Here is a 17,120-nt window from a genome sequence, read left to right as displayed (position 1 = left end):
CTGCCTCCAAGCAGCTCTCTGTATTCTCAGGCTGGAACAGAACTGAACTGAAGGCTCAGCCACCCTGCTTATATAGTACTCAGTAGCATGCAACAGTAACAACTCTCTCTCTAGGTACCCAGTCCGTGAGCGGCAATCTCAATCCTTCATTTGCATGTGCGGACTTGAGTGAGAACTGCAGCCATGGTAGGCAGAGTGAAACTATATACACAGCACCCCTAGTGGCCTAGGGTGAGAACTTCAATACATAACATTCTGCATCCTTTTAAAGTTGGATATATTAAACTGCAATTGCCCCAGTGCAGAATCTCCTTGCATGCAAATGACAACCCCAGGGCATACAAAGAGCTTCTACAGAGTGTAGGAGCTGACTGTCCCAATGAACAATAGGTATGCAAGCAATGTACAATGCAAGGAGACAATTATGCTTCTAATCACAGACCACTTATGCTTGCTGGCAAGGATGATCATCAAGTCATTCACAGCACATAATGACCCACATCACTGAAAACATACCTGCCAAACCAAGTGTTCCTTGATTATGTCTGTCGATGACAGGCAGATACTTAGCACAATGGTATGTGATGCAGAGGTGAAAACGCTGGCGATTATAGCATCCTGCATGTTGAAGGGCAACATGGTATAGACCACAAAAATGATGAATAAGAAAAATGACACCTGTGCAGAAAAGACAAAGACAATACTGGTCAAAAGTAATTCTAAAAATATTTCAAATACGTGTTATCTAAAATTACAAAAGAGCTATTTTAAGTATACACAGAATTTCTTAAAAGGGTTTTTTAATGTGATCAACAGATAAACATACATAGCCTTGTCACCACCAGCTTTTTTAAAAAGTCCCTTTTGTTTCAAAAGCAAATTGCTATAGGATATGGTTCAAGACCCGTAAGCCCTCTCAGCCACATACAACTAGCTGCACTGCTCAGCATCAATAATCTTGTCGTGCATAAATTCAGGAACAGGTTTTAAAACAGTGGTATGCTTGCCAGGGTTTTCTGGCTTACATGTGTTTGGGGGTTTGTTTTTACTGCAGTCTGCATAGCCTGCTGATGTGCTTTAAGTTTACAAATTTATTCAGGATTTCTTTGCAGCTGAGGCATAATAACTAATCTGTGCGAACAAGAGGTTCTATGGTAAGTGGCCCCTTGCTGAATCAGACAATGATCAACAGAGTCCAACTTTCATTGCAAAACTCCCAGCAACCAATCTGCTTGTGGTCCGTCACAAATTTCCCAGCAGTTCACCAATAGCCCACATTGTACTTTCAGTTTTAAAGGGATGCACATTGTTGAAGCCTGCTTGCGTAGAAGTATGTGACATTAGAGACAGAGTATGTTGTACAATGCACCCATAATCACACACATATAAATTAAAACATCAGCACCCAGTTTGCAAAACTGGAATTAGTCACTGTAAGTTTAGAAGATTTAGCCTTTATGTCTCAAAATAATTGAAAAGCAAGAAATATGCTGCAAGAAATATCCTCTTCAAATATTGAATAGCCACCCAAAAATGTGGATATGGGGAATATTATACTTTGCAATAAGAAATGCCACTGTGTGCCAGAATTACTTTTCATCCTCAGTATTCAGCTTGATTTGGGGAGATTCGGAAATGAAAATGGGTTTTCCTATGTGAACTTTCTCTAATACCACGTCAAGTCTTCAAGCGAATGTAGAATACTTACTCCATACTTCTGTTCCAGAATGAAAAACAAAACAAAAACACATTTATTGGAATGCTGCCCCTTTCACACCATTGGGGGGGAGGAGTAAGAAAATGACACTTTGCACATCGCCAATGGCCTATAATTATCCAGGTGGCAGACTTCTTCAGGGTTAACACATTCTGCAGAATTAAAGGTGATTCACAAAACAGCACTGGACAGAATTATATGGGATTTCTATTTCCATCTACCTCAAACCTTGCTATATTAGAAGGCTGTGCAAATTCTAATGATTAAAATTCTATCTTTAGCCTAGAGTTTCTGGCTATCAGTGTCCAGTTTGCAATCTGGGTATGGAGCAAAGCTCTCACCACAAGCTCAAGTGTTTTACAGTGCAATTTGATATATGTACAATCAGAAAAATCACCCCACTGGGTTCAACAGGACTCCATTCCAGAGAAGAGTGCACATGTTTGCATTCTACTGGCCTAGGCCCTCTCAAACTAGAAGAGCCGTCTCCCTGCACCATGTGAAGCAGCCTGGCCACTCCCTTTCCTTGGTCGGGATATATGACAGTTTATTTCCCACGGCAAACCCTGCTCTCTAGAATTCTTTGCTCCAGCATCTCCACTTGCAAATCCGTTTGAGTACATTGAGGCACCATCTGAATCAGCACTGTTTTAATTCAGCAGGCATATAGCCGGGCAGGCTGGTGTGGTATCTTATTTCCCTTGACTTACTGGATTGATGATTAGGCAATGTTGAGGTCTCCTTCTCCAAATTGAGAAGCAGCCATCAGAGGAGATGCCAGCGTATTCTTTAGCCTGAGTAGAAACTTGAACGTGAGGAGGATTAGAGTACTGCCAGCCATTTAATTATTACCACTTTGGACCCACTCCTACTCTCTTTGTAAGTGAAACAGTTCCCCAGAATATGTTGAGTTGAAACCAACAGTCACTGTAAGAAGGAGAATGTTGTTCTAAATATTTGGGATGGTGCCCACTGGATTTTACGTTTTAGAATTTCTAGAGCTACTCTCTTCAAGATTGCTAAAATCCCTTGGCCACATCTCCAGGGACAGAAAATGATGGGGAAGGTACTAGTATCTGCTGTGAAGCACGCTGCTTTTGCTGTGTGGTGGCTCTCTGTGCTCAAGTGATATGGTTAAGTTGCACTCAAGTTTGGGCTTTGGAAATTCACTGTGGACGAGGTGGTCCTTGGGCGTGTGCTTGACCACAGAGCCCTGTCTTCTGCACTCCACTGTGAAGTTGGATGACTACCGTAAAGTTAGTTGCAAATTAAGTTGTATTCATTCTCTCTCTCTCTCCCACACACCCTGTGTGTCTTGGTCGCAGGGGCGTCACTGGGGGGGGGCGGGGGTGGTGGTGGTCCGCACCGTGTTCCAGGGGAGGGGGTTTTTGCCCACCCCACAACTCATAAGTTACTCAGTGCAGCAGCTGGCTTACACAGCACACACTTTGCTTTTTCCTCCCTGCTGGGAAGAGCCACAGAAGCACAGCTCTGCCCAGCCAGGGCTCCACCCAGCAGCCTGGCACATTTCACCAGGGCACTGCCCTCTCAGGGGGCACAAGGGTGCCATCTTCAAGGGGTGACATTTGGCACCTCCACCTAGAGCCTCAAGCACAAGCCAGAGCAAACCCAGTGGCTTTGGGCTTAGGACTCACCACAGCACTGCAAAAGCGTTAGCTGTGCTTGCTTTACCTGGATCTGGGGTACCATCCCTTCAAGTCACAGGGAGCGTTTTGTGTTCCCCCACAATGCTGCAAATGAGGTGCTGCAAAGCATTGTGGGGGAACACAAAACGCTCCCTGTGACTTGAAGGGGTGTGGGCGGATATGGGGGATGACAAAAAAAAACTTGGGCTTGCTACGCCTCTGCTTGGTCGTACTGATACCCTGCAAAAATGATGTTCCGTTTCTCCCACCTTCATCATTTTCCCCTTCATTTCCCCCTTTCTTTTGATAGGTGTTTCAATAAAACTTATTTTACCCACTTTCTTTTGGTTGGTAATTTAGAGGTGCCAATAGTCTCACCTTGATGGTTAGTGATAAAACTGCACAACTGCTGTTTCCTGGAGAGAAAAAAGTATTTGCTAAGTGCATTCCTTTATTATACAGATCAAGGACAGATCTGCCTAAATGGGGCTCCTGCATACATTACAGATTGTGGGCAGGTGCTACTTTCCTATTATTGCTCCAATTGGCAAGGTAAAAGATTACTTCATAAAAGATTCCCCCACAATGCAGGAATCTCAGCTAAAGCATCCATGGTAGATGTCCATCCAACCTCTGCTTAAAAACCTCCAAGGAAGGAGAGTCTACCACCTCCTGAGGGAGACCGTTCCACTGTCGAATAGCTGTTACTGTCAAAAAGTTTTTCCGTATGTCTAGTCAAAATCTCCTTTCAAGGGACCACTGATCATATTGTTCTTACTGATAGGGTGGGAATAATCATGCTGCCTATAAATTCCAGAATTCTACTCATTTATCAGATGATGTTTCTGCATGATATTTGCACCCTAACTGTAAAAGGAGTGCAGATTACTGTTTTTTTTTATTGTTAATGGCAGCTACCAGATGAGGAAGTGGCTCATGAATGGGCACAGCAATTGCTACCTGAATCAGCAGCTAGCAAGGTTCAATCTTGTTTTCACCTACTCCAGAAATGTGGTGGAAAGAGCGTTTGGACACCTGAAAGCCAGGTGACGGCATCTCACTGCCAGCCAGGCTTTCAGCGGCGGAGGAGACCTTGGTAGCAGTGGTCACCTCATGAGTGGTGCTGTGTAACGTGTGTGAAACTAAGAGCCACACATCAGCTGATAACAGGATTGTTCCTTAGGATGTGGTACTGCCTCCTAATGGCATAGAAGTCCATCCAAATGACAATTCAGAAGCCCATGAGGGAAAGTATACACTTGTCTGGCTTTTGTCTGCAAATGTATAGCTTGCTTTATTGAAGTCTTGTTTGGCTTTTGTTCATTTATTAAAATGCTGACTGCTGGAAATGTGTTTAGAATTTTAAATACATAGTAAATATTTTTATTTTCAAACCTGCTAGAACAATATGTTATGGGAGCAGGAGTGCTCAGCAAAGAGGCTCTGTACGTTCTTTCCGAGTGAAGGTTCAAGGGAGTAAGCAAGAAATGGGACTGCCTGTAATTTCAATAGAGCCCCGTGGTGTGTAATAAAGGCAAATCTAAGATCTGGACATGCAGTCTGCTTCCAAAAAGGATCTTATTGGAGAACCGAGGAGGTTTGGCAGCTGCTTTTGCTGCTAATGGAAATAGGGACAGCAGAAAGATTTAGGGCCAGGACTCCTCTTCTTGTTGCTTATGTTTTTAGATAGGTTGCAAAGCAGCTGACCACATTTGGATACAAATGGATGGCTGACCAAGTTTGAGCCAAATCCAAAAGGTTAAAAGCTAGATGCGTTTCAGGGCTACAGACAAATATGACGGTGATCTTTGTCCCAATAGCAAGCATCATACCGCATTTTACTATTTTTAAAAAGCTATGGGAGACAGTTTGAAAATCAAGCTGCATGGCCTTCAAATAAGTGTATGGCAGCTGCAACAACGGGATGATAAGAGAAATCAACCAGAACAGCAATACAAATGACTGACACTCGTGTGAATTCTATAAATGAACAGGACAAATAGAAATATAAAAGGTATGGCTGGAAGAGCCCATGGAGAAAACAGGAACAGGAAAATGCTATTGGCTGTCCGACTGATTATTCACCAGGGAATATTCACCAATTCTCAGGATAATATTTAGACACCAATTAATTACAGCTCTGCAAACAGACATTAGAACAATGCTTTGGCCTTCCAAGGGATTGTGTGCAGCGTACAAGGCTTCACTAAAGGATATAATTACATGTCACATATATACACATGGATGGCTGCAAACAGATTACTGGTAAATGAAGGCAGTCTAGGGAAAGGGATTTGGAAGTGGTGCATGTGCACAGCTATGGGTTTGGCATGTGTGCATATGCCTAACTCTTTCCCTATCCACTCCAAACAACCAGCACCCAAGCCATCCCCCGAATGTGCATTTGCCATTCAATAGACCTATTTGGAGTCTTCAAGTGAAGCAACTCTAGGGCAAGTATGAGCAGAAATAATGGGCAGAAATGGCAGGAAGCACCTCATCCCCCACTACAGCTGTCTCCGTGCTCCTATCACCAGCCCCACAGTGCTGTCAGGATTGCGCTTGGAGAGGCAGGTTCTGGCGCAGGAGGAGGAGGAGGGATCTCCCCTTCCTGCCTCAATGTCAGCTGCTTCAGAAGGAGGTGCAGGGATGCCGGCTCTCTCCCCCCCCCCTCCAGCAGCCTTCCTGTGGAGTGCAAAGCCTCAGTAAAGCCTAAGGCGGGTTTGTGGAAGCAGAAGTGGGAGGCGGAAAAGGAGAAGGCGGCAACCAAACAGAACCTGGAACTGGAGAGTGCAGAACAGGGCACGGCCTTCACAGATTGGAGCAGACCCACCTATCCCAACTGAATGTGTGCTTGTGCATGTGTGCACACACACCATCTCAACATTCCTGCAAGGTGAGCAAGTCTTCTGAGCTAGCACACCCTACCTCATTTAAAAGCTTGTTGGGCAGGATGTGGAAACTTGTTGGGAGATCTCTGTCACTTCCGTCCTGTTCTTAACTTCTCACTCTGCTCTGGAACACCTGAACCATGACTCCTGAGCCCTGTGTCTGCTGCTGAACTTGTACCGTTACTTGCTTAAATAAAAACTGATTTCATATTTACAGGTAAGAGTTTCTGCTTGCATCCTTTGAGGCAGGTTAGTTCCTGCCCTCAAAGGCTGCTTTTCTCTGTACAAGATTTTCAGAGGCTTTAGAAGGGTAAGATAAGGTTGCTCCCAAAGTGGTATCAACTGACAACAAAATCTTTTAAGGGGGAAAAGAAGTGGATTGCAAAAGAGGATGAGAAGAGATGGAAAATGACCCTGGAATACAGTACTTCTCCAATTTATTTCTTTTAAAGTGTCTTTCCCTTCTCACTGACAGTTTTGGCTATAAAATATTGTGTTGTCTGTTGCTCAGAGACTGAGATAACTTAATTCTTAAATGTAAACTGTTTTCAATACATCAAGCAGACAGGGCTAAAGAAATGCAGCCTGGATCCTATTACAGACCAAGACATTTCACAGAAATGCTATTTCACTGGTGCTGTTGCCCAACTGACACGCGCACTTGCCTGCTCTTTACACCAGGGAGTCAGATTAACTCAAATGATCAGGCAGATGTTAGAGATCTGGGTTTGAAAACAAAAATCATGAGATGTACCTGATTTCCTCCTTCAAAAGGGCCAGCTTTCAGCACCAGCAAAACAACAACTGCTTCCCCCCTTCTCCCAGGCAGCAGGGTACTGCCACTGCCAAATATAGCACATGGAATAGGAATGTATTCGGTTTCATATGCTACACAGAAACAGGTAGAACATCTTGGTGTGGAAAGATTAACTGGTCTGCTTTGAAGCCTTCTGTGAACTACTGGGCCACTGCCTTTTTACGGGAACTCAATGTGGAGTAAACACGAATATAATCAAAAGGACTAGCTCTCATTGATGTCTGCATGAAATGTAGAGCTACTGAATAAAGCTGCCACCTTTGCTTCTTGACTGCAGCATGCCTAGCTAACACCCAATACTGTATATTTTTATCCCGTAACCCTCAGCCCCAAAGTGGGGGCCTCCCTAGGTTTTGAACTACAGCTCCCCTCACCCCTGACCATTGGCAGAGGCTGACAGGGGTTATAGTCCAAAATATTATTTGTTTATTAAATTTATATGCCACCCTCCATCCGTAGATAGAAACACATTATAAAAACACAAAATACAACAACAACAACAAAATAAAATTAACTCCCCCCCCCACAAACACATTTTAAAGGGGTACATTTTATTTATTAAATTTGCAGGGCCCCATGTTTGCTACTGCTCACCTCACCCAATTAAGGCTAAAACCCTACGCACACTTAACTGGGAGTAGGTCCTACTGAAATTCCCAGTACAAGTGTATAGGATTGCGTCCCATTTTAAAGACTATTACTTACTGCAGTCTGGCTTTTCTTAGTCCCAAACAATACCCTCTAACCTGCTGTCTTTTTTGTTGTTGTTAAACATTTCTGGGAAATTCGTAGCACTTAAAAATAGCACCACTTCTCCCCATTCTGTTTCTTCAGTCTCATCCATTTGCTTGAATTTTTCCAGTCTCTTGTTTTCTGTACCAAATCTTTCTAATTAAAGGTAAAAATCACTCCATCCGGTATGTCCAATCTTTTCTACTTATGTTTATTTGTTATAAAGTTTATTTCTATCTCCAGATACATTGCTGGATCCAAAATTTTCAGGGTTTATGAAAAGCAGCAGTAGCTTGAGAATTCAATATCCTTTAAAAACCTTTGCCTTGTTTCCAAGATTAAGGAAACAAACCAAATGCCTGAAATTATTTATTTTAATTATACTGAAGCCTATATTCTCAGTTAATCAGCATTGGATCTCTTTATCGCTGAAGGAGGACCCAAAGCATACATGGTCTTGCATTTTCCTATCTAGAATCTAGCAATTTAATTTTAAAAAAGGAAATTCTCCTTCAGTGAAAGTACATTGAATTTAGCACTGCCATCCAAATCTGCACTTACTGATTTATTATGACACATTATATGGTAAGAAGTGTTTTTTAAATGACCTCGTTATATATATTTTCAATCCAGCCCTGCTCCCTTAACATCTGGACCTGCGACCCAAATGAGATGAAGCCCTGTCTCTTTGTGATGAGCATCGCTGCAGGCTTCGCTTCAAAGCAATTGCAGCAGCTTTCCCAGCAACTGGCATTTGTAGGCCTATTGCCTTCGGCAGAGGCAGAAAAGTGGCATATTGGCCTTCTTCCGACTCTCCAAGCACACCTGATTAGGCAAGCATTCACCTGAACTTGACCTGTCTGAATTACTGTTTTAATTTTTCTTTTAACTGTTTTAACTTTAACTTTTTTAACAGGCTTGCTTTATGGTGTATTTTTATTGCATGTGGACGCTTCATAATTAATTTTGTACTTGTAAAAAACTTATTAGCCATTTTGGCATGTTAAGTGTTATATAAATTAAATAATAATTGTATTCTTTCTTTCTTTCTTTCTTTCTTTCTTTCTTTCTTTCTTTCTTTCTTTCCTTCCTTCCTTCCTTCCTTCCTTCCTTCCTTCCTTCCTTCCTTCCTTCCATTGTTGGGATGTTTTGTTAATCCTGTTACATATTTAATAAAATAAAGCATAATAATAATAATAATAATAATAATAATAATAATAATAATCCATTGTAGCTATGTGGAAGTGGCCATGAGGAACCAGTCACCTCTCACTCCAGAGCCTGCTCTTGTACAACAAATCAGGATGGAGAGCAATGGGACTGCTCCACTGTGCCAGCAAGACCTGTGCCTGCTCCTTGGTTTGTCTGCTTTGCCTTGTACTAACCGCCCACATTGCTGGCTTTGATATTTCAACCTTCCTATTGGGAAGAATTCAGAATGAGCGTTCCCCACATCAAATGGGGTGCGCATTTTGCGTGGTCGTGAGTAGCCCCCCTTGGATCTTGGTGCAGCTCCTGGCAGTTGGGCCTGGCACCACCTTCCAAGGTTGGATACCTGTGAACTCCACCTACTCCAGCAGACGCCCAATCCCCGGCTGGGGAGGTGTTGCGGGGGGGGGGGGATTGGCCAGGTAGAAGGAGGGATTATACAGTGCACACAATAGAAGTTGAGTCATACCTGGGAAGCAGCGGTTGGATTCAGAGCTTCCCCACCCTCCACTCCCTCAATTGACCGTATATTTTGCAGGTTTAACCATTTATTTTCCACAGGCACGCAGGCGCTGCTATGTCAAGGTCGCTGTTGAAGGGCCAGAAAGGACTTTCCCTGCATTGGCAGGTTTCGCCTTTCCTGTAGCAATTCGTCACAACTTTGGCGGTTGCAGGCCTTAGGCGGAATCCTTTAGTCATCTACGAAATTGGAGGGTTGGGGAGCGGTGACCCCCACCCCCATTGTGGCGGCAATAACAGGGTTTCTGTTAAAGGGGTCTCAGGGGGAGGCATTGACCATACGCCCAGAGGTCATCACTGCCCTCCCCCTCCAGCGGCGGCGAACAGGGGGGCGGGCTATCTGCTTGAACATATGTTCTCCAGAGCTAGCTCACCCCCCACACATGCTGGATAACCCTGAAATTACCCAGAACCCCAGCTGGGGGGCTGGGAAGGATAAATGCCCAATGCCTGAGCCAAGGTCTCTCTACATCTGAATCTTAATAAAGTTGTGGCCAATTTAATCCCATAGAACACTGTCACGTGTCGTTATTTCCCTCAGGGGCTGCCCGGGATTCGGGGGACTCCTCCTGGCCACGCAATTCAGAACCTCCACAATGAACAGACCTGACCTACACACCTCCCAGACTAATGTGCAGACTAGAATGCGACAGATTGTGCAGTTTTGCAAAATACTGCAATTACATTCTCAGCTCAATAATAATAATAAACATAAACTTTTATTTATATCCCGCCCTCCCCAGCCAGAGTCGGGCTCAGGGCGGCTAACATCAAATATATAACATTAGTATAAAATCAAACAATAATTAAATTACCTCCTAAAAACAGGTCAAAATCAAATTAAAGTCTAATTAGATGGCTTTCTGCAGGGTTAGGGTTGGGAACAGTAAGTGCTCATTGCCCCAACTGGTTACAATGATCTTATATGGGCCTGTGAGAATGCTGGGAGGCCTCTTTCACACTAGTTCTTATACAAAAGAAAGCTTGCACCGAGCTACACAGGAATGCAAACATTTAGGACAATTTAGGAATTAGAATAAGAAAATATGTAACATTTAAATATTTATTATTTTTGTTTCAATTTTTAAAACAAAAATGCCATTGACAGGAGGCAAATGGAATTATGTAATGAATGCATGTGCAAATGACGCCGACTGGAATTTAACCTCTCTCGCTGCCGGCCTTCAGACTTGGAAACACCTTCCCTCATCCTTTATCAAGGGAGCTCTCTTAGCCCTAAAAAGCTTGCCTCGTGGGGCTCAGCTGACAACAACTGTTGCTTCCAGGTTATCCCCTCTGCTCTCACACTGGCCACCTTGAGATCTTTTCCTAAAAAAGATTTATGGACAATCAATGTTAGCTATGTGGCGCAGAAGTCACAGCAAAAAGCAGTAATGAAAATTTTGACCTGCCACTTCATTATTTCTTCATTAATTTTTCCAAGCAGCTTAGATCAAAATGGTTCCATGACAAAATGTGCTGGCTATGTGACAAAAGCATAAAGAAGAGCAGTCAATAAATGCCACTTCTCCATATACTTTTATTGTGGTCTGAGTCTTCTCCTAAGACAGCCACAAAAGCTATCAAAAACTGCAATAGCAGTTTGCAACTTCATCCGGACTGTTCAGATTAATGAGGATGTGCATTAATCCAATACCTAGAGGGAAATGACACTCAGCAGCAATTTCTGGCAAAAAGCAGTATCCTAAGCAAGGTATTATGCTCATATTGAAAACAACTGAAGGAGATTGCTCTGAAGGAGATTGCTGCAAGCTACAGCCTCCAAGCTATGTTTCATTTTTGAGAACAACTCCAAGCATATTGACAAGCTATGAGTAGTGTCTCTTACACACTGATTCTGGCTGAAGAACAACAAGCAGCTCCAAGGTTGATCAAAACTACCATACTTTTCCGTGTTCAACACGCCCCTGTGTATAACACGGCCCCTATTTTTGGGGACTCAAACTTAACAAAATGGGGGGGGAGATTCCCCGAAGTTGTTGAGCTTTTGGGGTGCAAAGTTATTTAGCTTTTTAAAGGGAAAAATGCCAACAGTTGCTCAGCTGCTCTACCCATGTATAAGACAACACCTAATTTTGAACATGATTTTTGAATGAAAAAACATAGTCTTATACATGGAAAAGTGTACATAAAAGTATACATAAAACAATCACAGCTGCAAACAGTTCTGCACATCACTATGACAAAAAGATACAAACTTCAGCACTGTACTAACACAGTACTAACATTTTTCAGTTACTACTTACATACATTTTAACAGATTTTTATGGGGATGTGGGTTCACATTTCAGCTTGATATGAATTTGTAAAAGGATGTTATGGAATAATGAAATTTTGTGTATGTGTGTATCAGTGGTTGCACACATGCCAAACACAAGCAAACGAAGAGCTGCCTGCACTTCCAAACAGATGAAGGTGGAGCTCTGGGCAACCCTAGTATGGCAGGTCTTATGGGTCTTTTGGACACTAAGAATACAGCACAAAACTTCTGCCAGTTTTCTGCAATCCATTCCAAAGCTTTTACACCATCTATTAAGAGTTCCAAGACAGTAACCTGCAAATATATCCATCACAGAATCTGCATGGATTTCTGAATTTGACATTCCAAGCTCACGTCCCCATTGCGCAGAAGGCTTAGAAAGGAAGTTTCATTAGGAAGTTGCTAGGTGAGATTCTGAAATAATAAAAGACGGACTTTGGTTCCGGGGTGCCATATCTATGGGCAACCTACCAAAGGGGGGGATTGGTTAATTGATGGCCTATGCACACAGCTAACGTGGAATAACAAAGATACAGTTCTCTACCTCGAGAATCTACATTTGGATTTGTGGAAGGCTTCAGGGTAGGGAAGACAGAGCAGTAAGAGCAAATGGGAGTGAATAATCCGCACACTCCTGGAGTGATTTCACCTGCTGGCATGAACCTTGAACTACAGTAAGTGGGTGGACAATGGAAAAATGTGCATTGGTGTGCATGTGCAGAGAAGCCACTGACTTTTGTGAGAGGTGGAGTGCAGCTGACAGTGAAAAGCAAAAGTGACACATGCTGCTCTGCTCCCTTTTGCCTCTGGTCTTGCTCATCAGTCACATGCGGCCCCCAGAAAATTGCCCTCAGGCTAGAAAAGATGACTCACTCCTGGAGGACAGCAGCCTCAATTGTGTACTCGGTTAAAAAAAAACACTGGAAAAGTATTGCTTCTATTGTTAAACTGCTTGACATAAAGTAATTAATGAGCTATGCAATAAAAGTTACACTAACAATTCAAAGCAACACAAGACAGACTTCAGCCATGTGTCTAAGTTGTCTTCTGCTTAAACAGCAATACAAAATGGAAAGCTATAGCTAAACAAGCTGTCTGAGCCCAATAACATGCAGTTTCTGGCCCTTATTTGCTTGGCATAACAGCAGCGACACTGATGAACATCCTCAGGTGTTCTCCTTCAGTCACTCAGCTGCTATTCCCTTTGCATCCACAGAAAGGGATTCCCATTACATCAGGAGTCAGGTTGGACTAGAAGAACTGCTGGCACCGTTGAGTGATGAATCATGACAGCGTCAGGCCAGCAGGCATGCTTGTTCACAGAAAAGGATGCAATAAGATTTTTGCCAATTCCCCTTTCTCCTTAAACACCCCCCCCCCAAAAAAAAAATCTGCTTTGGATGATTTGGGGAAATAAGGGAAAGTCATCTCCCTTCCTCTTCTGTGAGCAGACACTTCCCACTGGCTCAACAGCTCTTGCACTTATGCAGCAGCACGTTCAGATATCACCCCGAGACTTCCTCCACTCAATAGCATCTTATATAACAAGATGTACAGAGACTGGAGAAAAGGAGATTTGCGGATGTTTGTGCCCATAAAGATGTTGTCAGACTGAGCAAAAGTTATGTATGGGTTGCAAGCATTTATCTCTGTTGTTGCATTTGTAGAATATCGGTTTGCTACAAATCCTTTAGACTTGAGAGTTATAGCCTTTTGGGTATTTTTTCAAAACATGCTGGGCTAGGAAATGCAATGAAATTCCCATGAGATGCCCTTCAAAGCTAGAATAGTTCCCTTAATATGTCCTTTGAATCTTTGAGTAGCCAGTACTAACTCACTATATTCATCTAATCATTTCCAATATGTTTGCAAAACTATCAATCTCTAATGCCCCATGAAAACATCCAGCAGAGACAAGTTCTTCAAGCTGGAGAAACATTCATTTATATTCCATGTTCAGAACACCTTTGGTTTATGTGAAAAATAAAGACTCTTTAAAAACAAACCACACACTTGTGTACTAAAAAGCATGGGACCAACCTTCAGCTCTAAAATGTGCTAAGTGGAAAACTGTCTAGAATCTCACGTATTACAACTCAGCCTCCCATGCAGTCACATTTTGCTTATATTAGACACAGGATAGAAATGGCAGGATCAATGTGAGTTTCTCTTACGCACACGCACGCACACACACACACACACACACACACGATAGAGAAGCAGCCGCAGAAGCAAACAGCACACAGCACAAAAGCATTCCCCCCAGCCTACAGACTTCTGTGGGTATCTGCCAGCTCAGTTCAGCAGTGACCATTTTTCCCTTGGGAAGGAAACTCAGCAAACAGACGTGTGCTCATAACTTGCCCTTAATTAAATGGTTGATTAAAATGGGATTTTTGAAACCTCAGAACATTACGAAGACACTACAGATTTTCAACAGATCAGTGCAATATTTGTGAATGTTTGACAAAGCCCAAAGCAATGGAAGGAGAAATTGGAAGGGTTACTATAATGGCCACAATCAGAAGACGCCCTGAACCTCAAAGCAAAAATTTAAAACTGCTGCAATCCAGCCATTCTTCATTGGACTGTTCTGAATTTAGGCCAGATTATATCTTCCACCAAGTGGATTCTCCATTGTCAAAGAAAAGCCATCCCATTCTTATAACAAATTGAATTTGCAGGCTCTGCAATGGCCAGAGACTGAAAAAGTCAGCTGCCTTATCTATACTGCCCTCTTTAATGTATAAATATAAACACCTGTTTTCAACAATCCATCCTGATCTCTTGACATTCAGTCAAATTAAATATACACACTATTTGTTCAAACTTATGCCATCTTAAAGGGTTTGAATGACGCAGGCAGGGCACATGCTTTATGACTGAAGGGTTAAGGAAACAAGTGCAAAACTAGTGCAAAAGTAAAAATGTTGCTTTATTTCATACATGGTTTATAATACTTATGGATTATGACTCAGACTTAATGCTTGCTGAGGTGGTAAATCTGTGTATGGGCTGCCACATTTCCTACTTCAAACGGGGGCTCTTATGATATATATATCACACAATCCATTTTTAAATCACAAAGCAATTAATAAGAGCCGCAATTTAAACAGAAGTTTATAGCAAAATTCAGAACTTAAAAGTTCTGGGAGAATAAAAAGGTCTCTGCCTGGCATCAAAAACATAGCAGGGAAGGAACAGCATTAATGGGGTACCATTACTGAAAGGATTGCTTTCCAGGTCACCACCCACCCCACCTCAAATGGTGTGGCTTGGGTTTGAAGTTGGGAGACCCAGCAGTCCTCTGGGTGGTCTTGGCAAGTCTGCTACATGCTAACCTTTCTCAAAGTTTTTACAGAGGCATAAAGAGCAGAAGATGTGTTGTAATCTTGCCCTTTGGGTAGATGAGAAGGTAATGTAAGTTAAAGAAAAATATTGTTAATAATATCACATACAAAAACAGAACAAATATACCCTTGCTGGAAGACGAAAGACATCTCAAGTTCCTCAAGGACAACACCAGGGAATGAAATGACAGATCCGGTCATCATAAACCGAGGAGTAAAGCAGGGCTGTGTACTCGCTCCCTCTTTTTTTAACCTTTTTCTTAACGACCTCGCTTCTTCACTAAGACAGGTGGACGCCCACAGCCCAAAACTCGACGCATTAAGCATTCCCATCCTCCTATACGCAGATGATATGATCTTGCTTTCACGGACAAGAATTGGTTGTTAAATTCCTGTATTGACTCTCTGTCCAGAATGAAATTGTGCATGAACTTTGATAAAAGCAAAATAATGTTTTTGGGGAATTCACGTAAGAGCTATAGCTGGGTATTTGTTGGAAAACCCATCCAGCAGGTTTTCAAGTTCAACTATCTGGGAACTACATTCCATTGTAGGCTTCTCTGGTCCACACACCGTGAAATGGTGGTGAATGCCAGTAAGATGTCTATGCAGGACATAATGCGTTTTTCATAACAAGAGGTAATTCGCATATCCCTTCTGCCCTTAAGGTATTCAATGCCAAAATTATAGCTCAATTGCTCTATGGTATTCCAGTTTGGCTGCCAGGGTTTACCCAGTTGGTAGAACGAGTGCAGGCAGCTTTCCTCTTCAAGATTTTTACTGTCCCTCTCTGTGTACCCTATGCAGCCTTGTGTCTGGAGGGAAGTCAACACAAGATAGAGACTGTCACCTGGGCGAGATTTCTTCTATGCAGGTTAAACATCTGCCTTACAACAGATAAAGATCCTCTCCTCAGCGAAGTTTTGTTAGACCCCTTTCTTTCCCCAGGGCTACAACAGTTTAACAAGAAGGTACAGCAACTCGGGCTGTCAGTGGAACTTTTGTGATCAATGTCCCTACCATCTGCCAAGGCTATAATAAAAACTAGGTTGTGGGATATTGAACGCCAGGAACTAACAGTAGCAGCAGAGAAAACACGTTCCCCTCTTTATTTTCAACTTTCTTGGGCACATGAAACTAACCACAATTACCTTGAATTTTTGCTTAACCCTCAAGAAAGAAGGACATTTTTGCCGGCCAGGTTTAATTCAAATCCATTAAACCTCCTTTGGGGATGGTTCTCGGGCAGGGTGGAAGGAGAAAGAACTTGCCCATGTGAAGACCACCTGGTGGAAACCCTTACACATAAGGTTCTTAATTTTCAACTATATGCTGATCTCCATCAGCAATTTCTAGACCAACTCTGCATCGCCAATTGGAAACCAGAATTGGAGGTCATACATTATCTATTACAGGGGAATGATCAGGCGCTTACCAAGTTAGTGGCTAAATACCTCTATTTGGTTTTTTGTCCTCAAAATACACTGCAGACGTCTGATCTCCCTGGAGACCTAGAGATGTGACGATAGACTGCTCCGCCTCCTTTCTTTTAGCAAATGTTTTGTGCCACTGGGGAAGTGGTAATTCTGTATTGATTTAGTTACAGGTAGGTAGCCGTGTTTTGGATTTGTTTTGGATGTTTGTATGTGATGCCAATAAAAGGTTTGATGATGATGAAGTTCCATAAGGTAATATGTTAGACTTTCCTAATCCCTCTTAATTCAAATGTATAAAGTTTAAAGATAGGGTTAGTACAATCACTGGTTAATTTCAGCTTTGGCAGTTTTTGCATTAGCCTTTGACAAATGCCAGGTGACCCACCTTACTGGGGGGGGGGCGGGATTGCCTCCCCTCATTTACAAGGCTCTTTCAGTTTTGACTTCCATTCTTTAAACCTGGACACATTTCATTTTTAATCCACTAATGTATGTTCATTTCAGTGAGTCATTGGAAAGCGA

The 17,120-nt window shown here is 42.6% G+C and overlaps 1 protein-coding gene across 3 annotated transcripts in view; it reads right to left on the bottom strand.

Moving 5' to 3' along the window:
- Positions 1-17,120, bottom strand: part of ADCY2 (adenylate cyclase 2) — a 113,558-nt gene that overhangs the window by 78,785 nt on the left and 17,653 nt on the right. For all 3 annotated transcript variants that reach the window (XM_033154094.1, XM_033154095.1, XM_033154096.1), the window contains exon 3: positions 517-678. In XM_033154094.1, coding sequence (XP_033009985.1) covers positions 517-678 — 162 coding nt within the window. The remainder of the gene's footprint in view (positions 1-516; positions 679-17,120) is intronic.

Source organism: Lacerta agilis, chromosome 7, assembly GCF_009819535.1.
Source record: "Lacerta agilis isolate rLacAgi1 chromosome 7, rLacAgi1.pri, whole genome shotgun sequence".
Lineage (NCBI taxonomy): Eukaryota > Metazoa > Chordata > Lepidosauria > Squamata > Lacertidae > Lacerta > Lacerta agilis.
The sequence above is the reverse complement of the archived record's forward strand: the minus strand, read 5'-3'. Positions and strand labels throughout refer to the sequence as shown.